This window comes from Dendrobates tinctorius, unplaced genomic scaffold (genome assembly GCF_039654945.1).
Source record: "Dendrobates tinctorius isolate UK_male_01 unplaced genomic scaffold, ASM3965494v1 ptg000007l, whole genome shotgun sequence".
NCBI classification, from domain to species: domain Eukaryota; kingdom Metazoa; phylum Chordata; class Amphibia; order Anura; family Dendrobatidae; genus Dendrobates; species Dendrobates tinctorius.
In genome coordinates this window covers 39,680,001-39,697,676 of record NW_027361675.1, presented here as the reverse complement: position 1 = coordinate 39,697,676, position 17,676 = coordinate 39,680,001, and the positions used below count along the sequence as shown (strand labels likewise).

Sequence of the window (17,676 nt, the reverse complement as noted above, 5' to 3'; positions counted from 1 at the left end):
GCATCTTGTGCAGTCGTATAATATCTCTACCAAGGAGAATTAGGATGTCTGCCTTGTCATCCTGGGGTGGCATCTCTTTGGCTATCATTCTGGGATGAGGATGCTGAAGAGCAACTTCTGGGGTTGGGATTTCTTCCCTGTTGAATGGTATTTGGTTACACTCAACAAGCATGGGTAGTGGTATCTCCATGGAGTCCCTCTCAAGAGAAGTTATCATGAGGCCACTGGCCCTTCTTCCAGAGGTTTTTTAACACAGCTGCAGGTGCCCAAGGTGTAGGGATAGACGTCTCCTTTTAAGTTGAACAAGTCGAAGAGTTCTGACCTGGCCAGTGACTTGTTGCTCTGGTCGTCCAGACTAACGTACACCTTGAATGTCTTCTCTGGAGGACCCTTGGGATACACCCTTGCCAGGTAAATCTTCACGTAGGACTTGTCTCGAAGACCGTCTACGCAGACTTCGGTGTATGAGGAAGATACCGCAACATGGCTTGACGCATGGTCTGAACTCTCCCCGCCATGGCTTGTGGTGGGAGAAGGTGTAGACGCAGAGTCTGGCTGTGATGGATGGAGCACTTTGTACATGGTCTTGGCAGTCAAACTCTAGATACTTGATTGCGATGACACAGTCCTTAGCAAGATGTTCGGTAGAGGCGCAGCACCTGAAGCATACTCCAAACTTCTTCAAGAGCTCCTTTCCTTCTTGAAGGGGTTTCTTCCTGAAGCCGATGCACTTCTTCAGGGTATGTGGCAGTTTGTGAATTGGACACTGGCGGTTCAGATTTTCCACCTTCTCACCTTCATTGCCTTTGTCAAGCGATGATGTCGGTGTAGGCAGAACTTCTATCTTTTTTGCAGACACCGGACCACTGCGGTTACTGTTGTGAGAGCACGAACTCCAGTACCTAGATGATGCAGTGCCACTGGGATCTTCATAGCAGAAGCTGGGGTCGGTTTTGCACTCTGCAATCTCCTTGATGAAGTCACAGAAATAGGAAAATGGAGGAAAAGAGACTTGGTATTGTCAATTGTAGTTTGACCTTCGTATGGCCCACCTTTCTTGTATGTTGTAGGGTAACTTGGCAACTATGGGTTTCACCCCACGAGCGGTGTCCAGGTAGCTGAGGCCAGTTAGGTGCGTGTCTGCCTTGGCTAACTGGAGCTCTAAGAGCAGGTCACTGAGCTCTAGGAATTTTGAACTGTCCTTGCTGGATATTTTGGGGAAATCCTGTAGTCACTTGAACAATGCATTCTCTGTAGCTTCGGGACTGCCAAAGCTACGTTCTAGTCTTTCCCATGCAGCCATGAAACCAGCTGCTGGATTACTGATGTGGACGGATCTGAGCCTCTTGACCCACTCTGTGGATTGAGGTCCGAGCTACCTGATGAGCAGATCCAGCTCTTCAGCAGCAGTGATGCCAAGGTCACTAATTGCGGCTTTAAAGGCACGTTTCCAACCTCTATAGCTCTCTGGTTGATCATCGAACCTTGTGAAACCGGTCTTAGTAAGTTCACAGCGAACCATGTACCTTGCAAAGTTAGACATGTCAGTTTTCTCTGACTTTGGGAAGACAATTATCGGCTGAGTAGCGCTGTTCATATGGTCTGTAGCATCTTGACTTAGAAACGTAAGATAGTATGATGCGGCAAAAGCATTTAGTGCAGTAACCGGTTTACTGAGAATAGTTTCTGCCATAGATGTAACTGGAGCTATATGGCTTTGCTGAAGTGTAGGATCTGGCTGTGTATTGAAGCATGAAGGAGGTTTGGGTTTGAATGTTTCTGGCACATTGGACTGACCTTGAAAGCTGGGAGCTGCAGGCAGATTGACATCTTGATGCTTTGGAGAGAGGTCGGTACTGACGGGAATGTTGTTGGTGGTCAGGGGTTCATTAGCTTGGCTCAGCACGTAGTCTCTTGTGCGCTTGAGTCTTCCATGTCGAATTCACACAAGGCTGCCTCCCTGGCTCTCACCTAGGGCTTGCTGGAATACCTTTAGCTTTGCCATGGCTGCTGCATGTTCACATTCCTTCTGCAGGGCTTCTATTTCCGCCCTCTTGTGTGCAGATTCAGCTTCCATCTCTGCTTTCTTGCATGCAGATTCAGCTTCTATATATGCTTTCTTGCGTGCAGATTCCATTTCCCTCTCTGCTTTCCTTTGGACAAAAATGGCTTGCACTTTCGTAGCTTCCACTTCGGCAAGTGCTCTTATGAATTGCTCACTGAGGGTTGAGTACCTAGATGAACTTGACTTGACTGAGTGCTTTGAGCTCCTAGCGGACCTGGATCTGTGCAATGCCACTTCTGACATTTGTGCAATTTTGGCTTCTGTATTGTCCACAATGTCACGCACGGTGCAGTCTCGTTCAGCATTGAGCTGTTGGAAGTCCTGGGTTTCCTTTAGAGACTCTGGCATATTTAATAATCAGCAGAGTAGAGATGTATTTTTTACAAGTGTCTTTATAAGACTGGTATGCAGAGTACAATTGTTCAAGGGCTCCCTCTGGTGGTAACTCGTGAGATCCGGGCACAGTTAAGACAGTCACTTGGTTCAGCACTCTTTTCCATAGGGAAGTTGTGTGGTGTAGCAATTCACTTTTGATGGATTCTAGATTGTCTTTGACCTTCCATGTAAGATTGGTTGATCGTTTGGATCTTTCACTGCGAACTGTGAGAAGTTCTGTTTCCATTTCTTGCTGCTGCTGGTTGACTGACAGTGAAAGGGTTCTTTTAGTTTTGGACATAGTGGCAGGAGTGAAGGGTGGGGGCTGTTCTGCTCCTGGTTGTCAGGGAGACCAATACAAAGTTGCAAATACCTTAGCTGAAGATCACAGAATGTGATACAAGTCTATGAAAACTGCGGCTTCTCAATAGCTATAGATGATCCTTTCTCTGGATTATAGGCTGTGAACTGTTCTTAGTAACAGGTTAAATCTTTGGCTGTACAATTTTCTGAGGTGAAGAGCACAGAGAATGTCTGCAACCATGTAAGCTGCTGTTGTTGTGGCTTTAAGTTAGCCTTATAAACAATCCTATTCTTGGATTACAACTGTATACTATTCCTAGTCACAGCTACTCCTTTTTACTATTCTGCCTCTTCCTGATGGCTGCAAATCCCAAACGTTTTAATTATCAGCTACTTAGATAATTGTATAACTCGTACTCACACCACCAGGCATCCGCAGATAGTTTTAATTCAACCGCCACTGCAAACTGTACAAAGACCAGGAGAAATGATGCTGTTTTCTTCCAAAGAATTGTATTGGTTACAATGATCAGAAGTTAAAAAGGAGTAATCTGTACAGGGCAGTACACATGCGTCTAGAGTAATGGCCGCTGTAGTCTAAACTGAAGAAGAAGGGAGGAGCAACCTAATACAGCGCTCAACTACGGAAGGGACATAGGGACAATCTTCACATAGTCTAATTCTATCTAGCAACAATTTTGATAATTGGAGGAAAAAACTCAACACAGAGAATATACATTACAGGTTGTTCCCATTCGTGGGACACAACACTATGCAAATCCAATCCTAAATTAAAGAAAATCTGTCACCAGGTTTTAACTCTGTAATCTGACAGCAGCATGAGGTAGAGACAGAGTCCTTGCTTCCAGCAATGTATCAGTTAACTGGGTGCTGCTATTGTGAGCGTATCACTGTTTTCTCTGTTGCACACCTAGCAGAGCTCAAATGTTGATCCCTGTGTAACTCCATCCACACCACTGATTGGAAGCTTTCCATGTACATTATATAGTGACAGAAAGACGTTAGTGTGTTTGGGGGATTGTACTATGAGGCATGAAGTAGCTTGTGCTATAGTGATAATCTCGTGCTGATAAAATGCTGATTTTAATGAAACAGCAAGACATAGCACAGTAAGTGAAACATTGCTGAAATCATGGTTTCTGCTCTTACATCTGGCTGCTGTCAGATTACATAGCAAAAAACAATGACAGATTCCCCTTGATAATGCTCCCACCATACCTGACAATGAACAAAATAATATAATACCTTACCCCAGTTCCATGCCGAGCGATGAAGTACGGCTCGTCCTCCTCTACAACAGTCTCAGCCCAGCACAGAAGGCACGAGGCAGGACGATGAAGTGAAGTCACTGTGCCATCTGAAGACCCCTGCAATGGCCAAAAGCAGTGGGTGGCCTGTTAACACACTGTCCCCTTTGGCATTCGGCAGAACTGCAAGACATTCTGTGCCCAGGTTGATTGTTAATAGCAAATCTAGATTATCAGAATTTGTCTAGCAAGTCCAAAGTGTGATTTAGGCTTTAACCCCTTTCCTTCATTGGACGTAATATTCCGTCCATGTGCCCTGGGCCCTAATTACCATGGACGGAATATTACGTCTAATGCGATCAGCGGCGCCCACGTGGTGAGCGCCGCTGATCGCGGCCGGGTGTCAGCTAATTATCATAGCTGACACCTGGCACAATGTGTCAGGGGCGGTCACGGACCGCCCCTGACACGTTAACCCCTTGTACACCACGATCAAACACGATCGCGGTGTACCGGGGGTTAAAGGGAAGCATCGGCAGGGAGGGGGCTCCCTCCGTGCTTCCCTGAGCCCCCCACAGCAGCGCAATGTGCAGCGCTGCTGCGGGGGTCTCCTTTCCTGCAGGTCCCCGCATCCAATATGGCGGCGGGGACCTTCCTGCAGGAAGCTGGCTTCCTCAGTGCCTGCAAAGCGCAGGTAAGGAGGAAACCTGCACACTGCCTGTGACAGATTGCTGATCTGTCACAGCGATCTGTGATGTGACAGATCAGCGATCTGTCACAGGACAGTTATGTCCCCTCTGGGACATTGTAATAAAGTACAAAAATGTAAAAAAAAAAAGTGTAAAAATAATTTAAAAAAAAATTCGCTAAGTAAATTCAAGAAAAAATAAAAATATTCCCCAATAAATTCATTTTTTGGAAATAAAAAAAACCAAAAAAACAATAAAAGTACACATATTTGGTATCGTCGCGTCTGTAACAACCCACCCTATAAAACCGTCCCATTAGTTAACCCCTTAAGCAAACCCCTTAAAAAATAAAAATAAAAAACGAAGCAAAAAATAATGATTTATTATCAAACCGCTGAACAAAAAGTGCAATAACGCACGATCAAAAAGACGCATTTAAATATCCAAGGTACCACTGAAAACGTCATCTTGTCCCGCAAAAAATGAGCTGCCACACAGCATCATCAGCGAAAAATTAAAAAAGTTATAGCTCGCAGAATAAAGCGATGCAAAAATATTTATTTTTTATATAAAATTGTTTTCATTGCATAAAAGCGCCAAAACATAAAAAAAGACATAAATGAGGTATCGCTGTAACCGTACTGACCCAAAAAAGAAAACCGCTTTATCAATTTTATCGCACGCAGAACGCCGTAAACGCACCACCCAAAAGAAATTCATGAAACGCTGTTTTTTGTAAATTCTGCGTCCCAAAAAACAAAATAAAAAGCGATCAAAAAATGTCATGTGCCCGAAAATGGTACCAATAAAAACGTCAACTCGTCCCGCAAAAAATAAGACCTCACATGACTCGGTGGGTCAAAATATGGACAAATTATAGCTCTCAATATGTGGTGATGCAAAAACTATTTTTACAATAAAAAGCGTCTTTTAGCGTGTGACAGCCGCCAAACATAAAAACCACCATAAATAGTAAATCAAACCACCCGTTATCACCCCCTTAGTTAGGGAAAAATAATAAAATTAAAAAAATGTATTTATTTCCATTTTCCCATTAGGGTTAGGGCTAGGGTTAGGGGTGTGTTGGGGTTCGGGTTGGAGTTAGAATTGGGGGTTTCCACTATTTGAGCACATCAGGTGCTCTCCAAATGCAACATGGCGTCTGATCTCAATTCCAGACAATTCTGCGATGAAAAAGTCAAATGGCGCTGCTTTCCTTCCAAGCTCTGCCATGCGCCCAAACAGTGTTTTACCCCCACATATGGGGTATCAGCCTACTCAGGACAATTTGCAAAACAACTTTTGGGGTCCAATTTCTCCTGTTGCCCTTAGGAAAATAAAAAATTGGGGGCAAAAATATCATTTTTGTGGAAAAAAAAATGATTTTTTTATTTTCACGCCTGGGCGTTATAAACTTCTGTGAAGCCCTTGGGGGTTCAAAGTGCTCACCACAAATCTAGATAAGTTCCTTGGGGGGTCTAGTTTCCAAAATGGTGTCATTGGGGGGTTTCCACTGTTTTGGTACATCAGGGGCTTTCTAAACGCGACATGGTGTCCGATCTCAATTCCAGCCAAAATCTTCAAATGGCGCTGCTTCCCTTCTGAGCTCTGCCATGCGCCCAAATAGTGGTCTACCCCCACATATGGGGTATCAGCGTACTCAGGACAAATTGCACAATAACTTTTAAGGTCCTGTTACCCTTGGGAAAATAAAAATTGGGGGTGAAAAGATCATTTTGTGGAAAAAATATGATTTTTTAATTGTACCGCTGTACGTTATAAACTTCTGTGACGCCCTTGTGGGTTCAAAGTTCTCACCACATATCTAGATAAGTTCCTTGGGGGTCTAGTTTCCAAAATGGGGTCACTTGTGGGGAGTTTCCATTGTTTAGGTACATCAGGGGCTCTCCAAACGTGACATGGCGTCCGATCTGAATTCCAGCCAATTTTGCATTGTAAAAGTCAAACGGCGCTCCTTCCCTTCTGAGCTCTGCCATGCGCCGAAACAGTGGTTCCCCCCCACGTATCAGGTATCAGCGTGCTCAGGACAAATTGCACAATAATTTTTGCAGTCCAATTTCTCCTGTTACCCTTGGTAAAATAAAAAAAATTGAACCTGAAGTATTTTTTTGTGAAAAAAAAGTTAAATGTTCATTTTTTTTTTTTAAATACTCAAAAAATTCCTGTGAAGCACTTGAAGGGTTAATAAACTCCTTGAATGTGGTTTTGAGCACCTTAAGGGGTGCAGTTTTTAGAATGGTGTCACTTTTGGGTGTTTTCTATTATATAGACCCCTCAAAGTGGCTTCAAATGTGATGTGGTCCGTAAAAATAAAATGGTGTTGCAAAAATGAGAAATTTTAACCCTTATAACTTCCTAACAAAAAAAAATTTTGGTTCCAAAATTTTGCTGATGTAAAGTAAATATGTGGGAAATGTTACTTAAGTTTTTTGTGTGCCGTATCTCTGTGATTTAAGGGCATAAAAATTCAAAGGTGGAAAATTGCGAAATTTTCAAAATTTTCGCCAAATTTCCATTTTTTTCACAAATAAACGCAAGTTATATGAATGAAATGTTACCACTAACATGAAGTACAATATGTCACGAGAAAACATTGTCAGAATCACCGGGATCCAAGGAAGCGTTCCAGAGTTATGGCCTCATAAAAGGACAGTGGTCAGAATTGTAAAAATTGGCCCGGGAGTTAACGTGCAAACCACCCTTGGTAGTGAAGGGGTTAAGCAAATTTTTTACCTAATCCATCCTTAACAGACAGTTTCCTACAACTGCACCCAACTTAAAGAGGTCTCCGACTACTGAACAACTCATTTTTAAATGCTTAATTGCCCCAAATTAAAATAAAAAACACATACCTTTGGACTGGTGCTGTACTGGTCCCTATCAGCGGCCTCTGATCAGTTGCAGCCTTCATGGTTCTGTCTTATGAAGGTGTGAAGGCTTCACCAAACAGCCGCTGATTTCTTACAGAAGTCACATGACACAACATCTGAGAGTTCAATACATATTGTTGTTTTTTTTACTGTAATATTTGGAGAAATTTAGCATTAACATGTTTTTGTCCAGTATTAAGCAACCCCTTTAAGCACTCTTACATATATGAAAAGCAAGGCACATGCTATGAACACAGGGATCACCACAAATGAAAAAGAATACATTTTACTGGAACAAAACAGCAAACGCAAATTAAAAACGCTTGGCTCAGTCCTTAGCAGCTAAGAATAGACTATCCCGCATAAGGCATCCCTGGTTAGACAGCCCTATGTCCACCCCACTTCATTGAGACAGGACAAGAATTAGAAAAGTAATGGTGGAATCTCCATCTCCTATGTGACCATGCACATGTTAAGTTTGGATGTAGTCATGGAGAAACAGTTCATATTGCCTCCTTGTCCAATACATTAGGTTTACTGCTTAAGGCTATGTGCCCACGTAGCATTTTAAAACGCTCACTAAAAACCGGACTCCTTCCCAGAAATCGCGCGTTTTTTTCCGCGCGATTTCACCGCGATTATGATCGCGATTTTGCCGCGATTTTCGCGTGCGATATTCAAGCACTTTCCAAGCGATTTGAAGCATCGCTTGGAAAGTGATTGACAGGTTGGTCACACTCGTCAAACATAGTGTTTGACAAGTGTGACCAGGTTTTTACTGTTGAGGCTGCCTATGCGGCATCAATAGTAAAAGATAGAATGTTAAAATGCTAAAAAAAATAAAAAATCGGGGTATATTTACCTTCCGGCGTCCCGCGCTGCCATCCCAGGCCTCAGCGTTCCCAGTAATGCCTTGCGAGACCTGTGATGACGTAGTCTCGCGTTGCTATAGCGATCTCGCGAGACCGCTGGAGTCACGCGAGACTACGTCATTACAGGGCCTTGCCGCAAGGCATTACTGGGAACGCTGAGGCCGGGAATGCAGCGCGGGACACCGGAAGGTAAATATACCCCGATTTTTTATTTTTTATTCTTTTTTTTACAGGGGTATGGTACCCAGGGCCTGGAGGACAGTCTCCTCTCCTCCACACCGTGGGTACCAACCGCACATGAGACGCTTAACTTCCCACATGGTGGGCATAGCCACATGCGGGAAGTCAGCGATTCTCATGCATTCCTATGGGTGCGGAATCGCGGCAATTCTTTGCGATTCCGCACAAAAGAATGAGCATGCTGTGATTTTTTCCGCGATGCGATTCCGCCGCGGAAAAAAGAGCAGCATTAGCACAGCATGTGCGGAATGCCATAGGAATGCATGGGGGGCGTTCTGTACACGATTTTTAAACGTTTTCCCAGCGTTTTCGCACCGAAAATCGCGGCAAAAACGCTTAAAAATCGCTACGTGGGCACACAGCCTAATACTCAAAAGATACATGATTACTTGATGGAAAAGCTGAGATCACAGTGTTATTGATATATTGCACAGATATCTTCTGTAAGTTATGTTTTTCCGCTAGCCATGTTGGCAGGTGGCTGTTTGTATTGAATTTTGAAAACTTAATAAAAATTTATTGGAGTAAAAAAAATAAATAAAAACTCTAAAAAGTCCAAAAAGACACAAATGACCGAATCCTGCAATAGAGCTTCACCCCGCAAAACACTCAACCATATAAATGGATCTAATAAAGCAGAATAGTGGCAAAAACAATCAGAATGGAATATTTGCATGTGTGGTCTAATTCAATAAAAAGCTGTGCTGTAGAATCATAGAATGTTAGATTTGTAAGGGACCTCCAGGGTCATCATGTCCAACCCCCTGCTCATTGCAGGATTTACTAAACCATCTCAGACAGATGTCTGTCCGGCCTCTGTTTGAAGACTTCCATTGAAGGAGAACTCACCACCTGTCATGGCAGCCTGTTCCACTCATTGATCACCCTCACTGTCAAAATTTATTTTCTAATATCTAATCTGTATCTTTTACCTAATTTGATAGAGGAATGCTTATATACTGTTTTTACTCTGAGATCTCTGTTTACTGTGTCCATCCCTAACATGGCTACGCAACATACTGCATTTTTGCTCCAGGAGCGAATAGATAGATACACATTTTTCTGCTGCATGTAAATCGAGCGTACATTTTATTGCATTTTGTACTGAACCTACAAAGCCTTTTCATTATCTGTCTCCTCCATACATCTCCAGAATAAGGATGATGTCTCTACACTGTGACGTCCCTTCAGATATTTGTAGGCCGTTATTAAATGTCCACATCTTTTTTGCAAGCTAAACATTCCCAGATACTTTAAGCAATTCTTGTAGGACAGACTTTGCAGTCTGCTCATGCTTTCCAAGTAGCTCTTCCCTGAACGTGCTCCAATTTTTCAATGTATTTTTTAAAATGTGGTGCCCAGAACTGGACACAGTATTCCAGATGAGTCCTGACCAAGGAAGAATAGAGGGGGATAATTACTTCAAGTGATCTAGACTTCATGCTTCTCTTAATACATCCTAGAACTGTTTTTGCCTTTTTTGCCGTTGCATCGCACTGTTGACTCATGTGCAGTCTGTGATCTATTAGTATACCCGTCTTTTTCACACATGCTATTGCTTAGTTCTATTCCTCCCATTCTGTAGATGTAATTTTTCGTTTTTCTTGCCCAGATGTAGAATCTTGCATTTCTCCCTGTTAAATACCATTTTATTATTCACTGCCCATTGTTCAAGCTTATCTAATCCTTCTGAATCCTGTCTCTGTATTCTCTAGTGTTAGCAATCCCTCCTAGCTTTGCATCGTCTGCAAATTTGATTAGTTTACCTTCAGTTCCTTTATTTAGATCATTTATAAAAATGTTGAACAACACTGGGGCCAGGCCAGAGCCTTGTGGTACTCTACTTGAAACTCTCTTCCAGTTGGATGTGCCACCATTTATTACCACTCTTTGAGTACGATCACTGAGCCAGTTATGAATCCACCTAACCATAGCCTTGTCAATCCAATACATGGTCATTTTTTCCATAAGGATAATATGAAAAACTTTACCAAATGCTTTGCTGAAGTCGAAATTTACTATATCTACTGCATTTCCCTGATCCACACAATCAGTGATTCCAACATAGAAGGAAATAAGACTAGTCTGGCATGACTTGTGTGCTGCAAACCCATGATGATGGCTCTTGTTAATTACTGTATTCTTATCCAAGTACTTACATACATGCTGTTTAACAATTTGTTCAAAGATCTTTCCTGGTATAGAAGTAAGGCCGGGGTCACACTAACCGACGCAAAATACGGTCCGTAGTTTACAGGTGTAATATGGATGAATGGCCCCTAAATAGTGCTCCATATGTCATCCGTAAGCAAGGTGTGGTTGCGTATTTTGCGCATGTCAGCATCCGTATGTAATCCGTATGCAATCCGTATGGAGAGATTTTCTCGCCGCCTTGCAAAATGGACATATAATGGAGCCCTATGACAGGGTTTCTAACAGAAACGAAATAATAGATAAAGACACATAGTATGTATATATATATATATATATATATATATATATATATATATATATACACACATACATGTCATTGTGACAAACATATATATATATTTATATTTCACAGAGTTCTTCATAGCAGAATAGCCGCTAATTAAATTGCCGGCTTCTATCAAATCATTCCCCAACCCGACATGAAATGACACATGGTTTACATTCAGTAAAGAATTTCATTTCATGTTCTTTTATATGTCCCTGACTAATAATTAGATGAGGGTTTGTGTGCAAGATTTGGGAGTTGTAGTTGTTATTTTAAGGGGTTAATTCGTTGTTAAAAAATGCGTGGGCTTCCCATTGCCCTATAGTGGTGGCGAATGGGTTAATCTAACAAAGGGTTAATGTCACCTTACAATCGAATGGTGACATTAACCCTTTGTTAGATGAACCCACTCGCCACCACTATAAGGCAATGCACGAAATCCTGATGACAAAAAAAAAACAAGCTCTGTGCATGAGATTTCTGAAATCTTATGGACTTTGCTTATACTGTAAAACACAGCTGAAAATTTGCATAAAAATGCATTAAAAATAGCTGCAAAAATGCCTCGTGTGAACTTAGCCTTAAAGTCTTCCTCCTCAGGTCTTCTTCCTCTTATAATCCAAAATTCGAGGATAGCATGATCCCTGCCTCCTAAATTCCCAACCACCTTTACTTCCTCAACAGTTTCCTCCCTTTTGGAAAGAATTAGGTCCATGATTGCAAATCCTGTTGTTCTCTCTTCTACTTTTTGAAAGATAAAGTTGTCAGCGAAAGAAGATAAGAATTTCCTGGACACATTACTTTTGCCCCTGAGAGAGATTCCTTGTAATTAAAAATTGTACACAAAAAAATGATCTGAACCCTGTCAAAAAAGAACAATGATTATAAATGCATAAAGGTAAATACGTTCGGTAGAAGTGTGAAGTACAGAAATGCTAACACTGTTAGCCTAATCAGATAAAAGGCTAAAAAGTGCTCAAAATTAAAGAAAATCTATCACCAGTTTTATGTTGCCAAAACTGAGGGCAGCATAAAGTAGTGGCAGACTTGATAATTCCAGCAATGCGTGACGTACTGGGCTGCTTACTAACTTAATGATAAATCACTGATTTATCAGCTGCTGCTCTGCTAGTCCTCTCAGTGATAAGCTCCTACTATGCAGTCGTCCATATTCATGAGCTCCTGCTATCCCTACCACTCACCATTGATTAGAAGCTCTATGTTTTTGATAGACAGCAATTAATGGTTTGGGCAAATTTAGACAGTTTATCACTGAGAAGACTAGCAGAAATGCAACAATAAAAAAATGTGATTTTATCAAAACTACAACAACAAGCCCAGAAAGTCTGCTAACCTCAGACTGGGAAGCCTAAACTTGGTGACAGATTCCTTTTACAGACTGCATATTTTTCAGGCTCCATTGATAACTATTGAGACAATATGGATTAAAAGGCTTGAATCTTAAGGGTCTACAGTTGTGTGGATGAGGCCAAATTGGAGACTTTAAACTGCATCTGATTTATTTTGATAAGTATATATGGATCCATGTTTTACAGATCCTGCGCAACCATGTGATGGTCAGAGTTGGAGGTGGCTGGGACACACTGGAACATTATTTGGATAAACATGACCCCTGCCGCTGCACTTCTCTCTGTATGTATTTGTGAGGAGATGAACATATTGCCCCCGTTCCTCCTTGAAGACACGAGTACTGTTATGGTGTAGAGTGTGATATGCATTATTAGTGGGGGTTTTTGTGTTCTTCCCAACAGTACAGAGAGTTAGAGTTAATCATTGAGACTAAAGGCCCCGTCACACATAGCAATCTCGGTAGCGAGATCGCTGCTGAGTCACAAGTTTTGTGACGTAACAGCGATCTCACCAGCGAGATCACTGTGTGTGACAGCGATCAGCGAGCGGCCCCCCTGCCGGTATCGCTGATCGCTGCAAGAAACCTCTGGACATTTTTTTGGTCACTGATCTCCCGCTGGCCAGCACGCATCGTTGTGTGTGACAGCGGGAGACCAGCGATCAGGTGTAAAAAATAATAAAAAAAAAATATATTGTTATTCTCACCTTCCGGCGTCCCGCGCAGTCATCCTGCCTCTCTCCATGCTCCCGGTCCCAGTAATCCTTTGCAAGAATGACCGCGAGACTTCGCGATCCAGCGAGAACGGACGTCATCACGGTAATTCTCGCAAAGGATTACTGGGATCGGAGTGTGGAGAGAGGCGGAATGCTGCGCGGGACGTCGGAAGGTGAGAATAACAATATTTTTTATTTTAATTCTATTTTTGACATGAATATGGCATCAGCGCTAACAAACACAGCGATGCCGCGCGCTCGGCATCGCTGTACTGATCGCTGGTTAAGCTGTCTGTTTGACAGCTCACCAGCGATCACATAGCGACTTAACAGCGATCCTGACACCTTGATATCGTTGTCGGGATCGCTGGTAAGTTGCTATGTGTGACTCCAGCTTAACTCAGAGTAAGAGGAGCGAAGGTGAAGCGACAAGATACAGTTTCCTGTCAAGACATCATACAGGTCCTTGCTTGCAGCTAGAACAGACCATTGGTCTGAGTACTCAGCAGAGCCGCATGAGTTGGGTATCCCTCACGTGAATGGAGACTGAGGCAGTGGATAGCGAAATCTGGAGTGGAGATGAGGAAGAGTGACAGGAGTGTGAGTGATGCCCAGGAGACGGGTCCTGGGAAAGGAACCATAGCAGTACAGTTTATAACTTAGGTAACGGACTAGGTGGAATAGGGAACATGAGAAGAGGAGAGTGCCAAGGAGTCAGAAGTAGAGAAGCTAAATACTAGCCATAGTGGCAAACAAGTTTCTTTAGGAGGAACAGAGGACATGGAACAGCAGGTTGAGAATAGGACTCTCGCAAACTGGACTGCAGTATCATGTTGGGGTGTGAGGAAGGAAACGGGATTAGATGAGGCAGAAACAAATACATTTTGAAAAAGTAATAGAAACTGTGTGTGAAAATGCCCGTGTTGTAAAAGGAATTTTGTGAAGTTCTGCACCCACTATCTATTGTACATAATCCCCACCAAGTTGATGTTCAGCAAAAGACTATATTTTTGAGTGGTGGTCTCACTCTTTGAACACTACAACAACTGGTTCTGGCCAGCTGAAGTCACCGGCATCATGCGACCAGCAAGGGCATGGCGCACCTTTAGACAAAGTCCACACACCCAGCCAGGACCGCCACCTTCATATAATGTGTCGGGGCATGAGACGAGTATCGCGCAAAGGGCTACTGCCCCGCGCCATATTACATATCATTAAAACACATGACTCTTTGTATGCTTAATCTTAATAAATATCAAAGGATAAACCGAACCCTTATAGGATCACTTCTACTTCCACTGCAGCAAGGAACGTCTGTCACAGACACATTAATGGACTGCAAAGGGCCCATATACTGCTGTTGTACAGGGGCTTTCCTCTGTCTACGTGCAACCCCTGAAGGGCAGCACAATTACAAATGGTGGATGCATTTATTTTTGTTGGTTAGGGAAACCTTCATTCTGCATAATATTGTGCCATGGTACAATGGCGACAAAGGAAGGATGCATGATATTTGTGTGCTTGCACTGAAAGTTGTACATCTCTGATGTTTTGCTGTTATTTCTTTCATTTTATGACTTTGAGTTTTATAAAAAGGGATAAAAAAGTATTTCTAGATTTGAGAAACTGGTGATATTTATGTTTTTTTATGGACAAAGATACTAATATTTAAAAAAAAGTAACCATCGTTTTAATTTTTATTTTATAAATCAATAGTACATGTAAAAATAAGAAACTTTGTAATATATCTCATCATATAAATCTGCTTTTTTTCTCTTCCTGAACTAATGATTCACTCTTAAAATTGTCAATTCAGGGGCTTGGCTTTCAGTGTATACAGATTTTCCTATTATTGAGATCACAGCTGGTACTCTTAAAGTTCTATGGAGATCTGTAACTGTGCTTTCAGGAGAACATGCAGCATAAGGTTTGTGTCTGCCTCTAGCTTCTCCCTTCTCTCTCCATAGAATTAAAAAAGCACCAACTGTCATCTCCTGTCTCAGTAATGGAAAAATCTGCTTTGACTGAATACAGATTTTATCTATGAATTGGGAGTGAATGGTCAATCCATGGGCAGAAAGAAGCAAATTTATATTATAAGATATATTACAGGGTTGCCTATTTTTATGTGCACTATAGGATTTATGAATCAAAATTTAAACAATGGTTACTCTTTAAGTAATTTGTCATATTAAGTGTTCGTTATGACAACCTGATCTGGAGAATAGCAATGTTTGAAGCAACGTTTAACTAAAAGTAGTCAGTAGTGATGAGCGAGAGTATACTCATTGCTCTGGTTTCCCCGAGCATGCTCGGGTGTCCTCAGAGTATTTTCGCGTGCTCGGAAATTTAGTTTTCTTTGTCTTGGCTGCATGATTTGCAGCTGATAGACAGCCCGAATACATGTAAGGATTCCCTAACAAAAAGGCAACCACCACATGTATTCAGGCTTTCTAGCAGCCACAAATCATGCAGCTGTGTCGACACAAACTAAATCTCCGAGCGCGCCAGAATACTCGGAGGTCACCCAAGCAACGAGTATACTCGCGCATCACTAGTAGTCAGCAATTAAACTGCTGAGCTGACAAATATATACAGGTTGTACTACTGAGATTGAAGCTTTGATGTTTTAGTTTTGTTTCGTTTTTTTTTTTTTAACTAAAATCCAAATATTTTTCTGAGACGCCAATTATAAATACAACTTTCTCCCTGTTTGCCTTCAATGACCACTAGAGCGAGCATGACAGCTTACTCACTAGCATTAAACTGATATGATCCCTCCTCCCTGACTTAGTGGAGCATATGTGTGTTTTCAATCGACAGAGGAGAGAATCCTGCTGCTAGGCCCTTTTTCCACATCTCTTCTCCCCTGAAAGCAAAAGAATCAGGAGTTTGAATATCACCTTCCACATCCGTATGCCCCCCAACATCATAATCAAGTGTTCAAGGGGGGGAACAACTCATATCACATTGTCATCCAGTCTTGCTGAAATCAGTGGACTCGCTTGACTTATATCTTACTAGCTATTGAACCCGTTCTACGCCCGGGTGGAGAGCACTTATATTGGTATATGGTCTCCATCCTGGTATGTGCTGCTTCCATCCTGCGCCCTCATCCTGTCATTTACTGCTCCCATCCTGCGCCCCCTTCCTGTAATGTGCAACTCCCATCCTGCGCCCTCATCCTGTTTTGTGTGCCTCCATCTTGTCATGTGCTACTTTCTTCCTGTGCCCTCATCCTGTCATGTGCTCCCATCCTGCACCCCAGTCCTGTCATGTGCTCCCATCCTGCACCCCCATCCTGTCATGTGGTGCTCCCATCCTGCACCCCCATGCTGTCTTATGGTGCTCCCATCCTGTGCCCCAATCCTGTCATGTGGTGCTTCCATCCTGCTCCCATCCTACGCCTCCATTCTGGTATGTGCTGCCCCCATCCTGGTATGTGCTACTCCAATTCTGCGCCCTCAACCTGTCATGTGGTGCTCCCATCCTGCGCCCCAATCCTGTTATGTGGTGCTCCCATCCTGTGCCCCCATCCTGTCATGTGGTGCTCCCATCCTGCACCCCCATGCTGTCATGTGGTGCTCCCATCCTGTGCCCCAATCCTGTCATGCTCCCATCCTGCCCCCCATGCTGTCATGTGGTGCTCCCATCCTGTGCCCCAATCCTGTCATGCTCCCATCCTGCCCCCCCATGCTGTCATGTGGTGCTCCCATCCTGTGCCCCAATCCTGTCATGCTCCCATCCTGCCCCCCCATGCTGTCTTATGGTGCTCCCATCCTGTGCCCCAATCCGGTCATGTGGTGCTTCCATCCTTCTCCCATCCTACGCCTCCATTCTGGTATGTGCTGCCCCCATCCTGGTATGTGCTACTCCAATTCTGCGCCCTCATCCTGTCATGTGGTGCTCCCATCCTGCGCCCCAATCCTGTTATGTGGTGCTCCCATCCTGTGCCCCCATCCTGTCATGTGGTGCTCCCATCCTGCACCCCCATGCTGTCATATGGTGCTCCCATCCTGTGCCCCAATCCTGTCATGCTCCCATCCTGCCCCCCATGCTGTCATGTGGTGCTCCCATCCTGTGCCCCAATCCTGTCATGCTCCCATCCTGCCCCCCCATGCTGTCATGTGGTGCTCCCATCCTGTGCCCCAATCCTGTCATGCTCCCATCCTGCCCCCCCATGCTGTCTTATGGTGCTCCCATCCTGTGCCCCAATCCTGTCATGTGGTGCTTCCATCCTTCTCCCATCCTACGCCTCCATTCTGGTATGTGCTGCCCCCATCCTGGTATATGCTACTCCAATTCTGCGCCCTCATCCTGTCATGTGGTGCTCCCATCCTGCGCCCCAATCCTGTTATGTGGTGCTCCCATCCTGTGCCCCCATCCTGTCATGTGGTGCTCCCATCCTG

At 43.4% G+C, this 17,676-nt stretch overlaps 1 protein-coding gene across 1 annotated transcript in view; it reads left to right on the top strand.

Moving 5' to 3' along the window:
- Nucleotides 1-17,676, top strand: part of GAS2L2 (growth arrest specific 2 like 2) — a 101,365-nt gene that overhangs the window by 54,462 nt on the left and 29,227 nt on the right. The window contains exon 4 of the mRNA XM_073573738.1: nt 12,739-12,835. Coding sequence (XP_073429839.1) covers nt 12,739-12,835 — 97 coding nt within the window. The remainder of the gene's footprint in view (nt 1-12,738; nt 12,836-17,676) is intronic.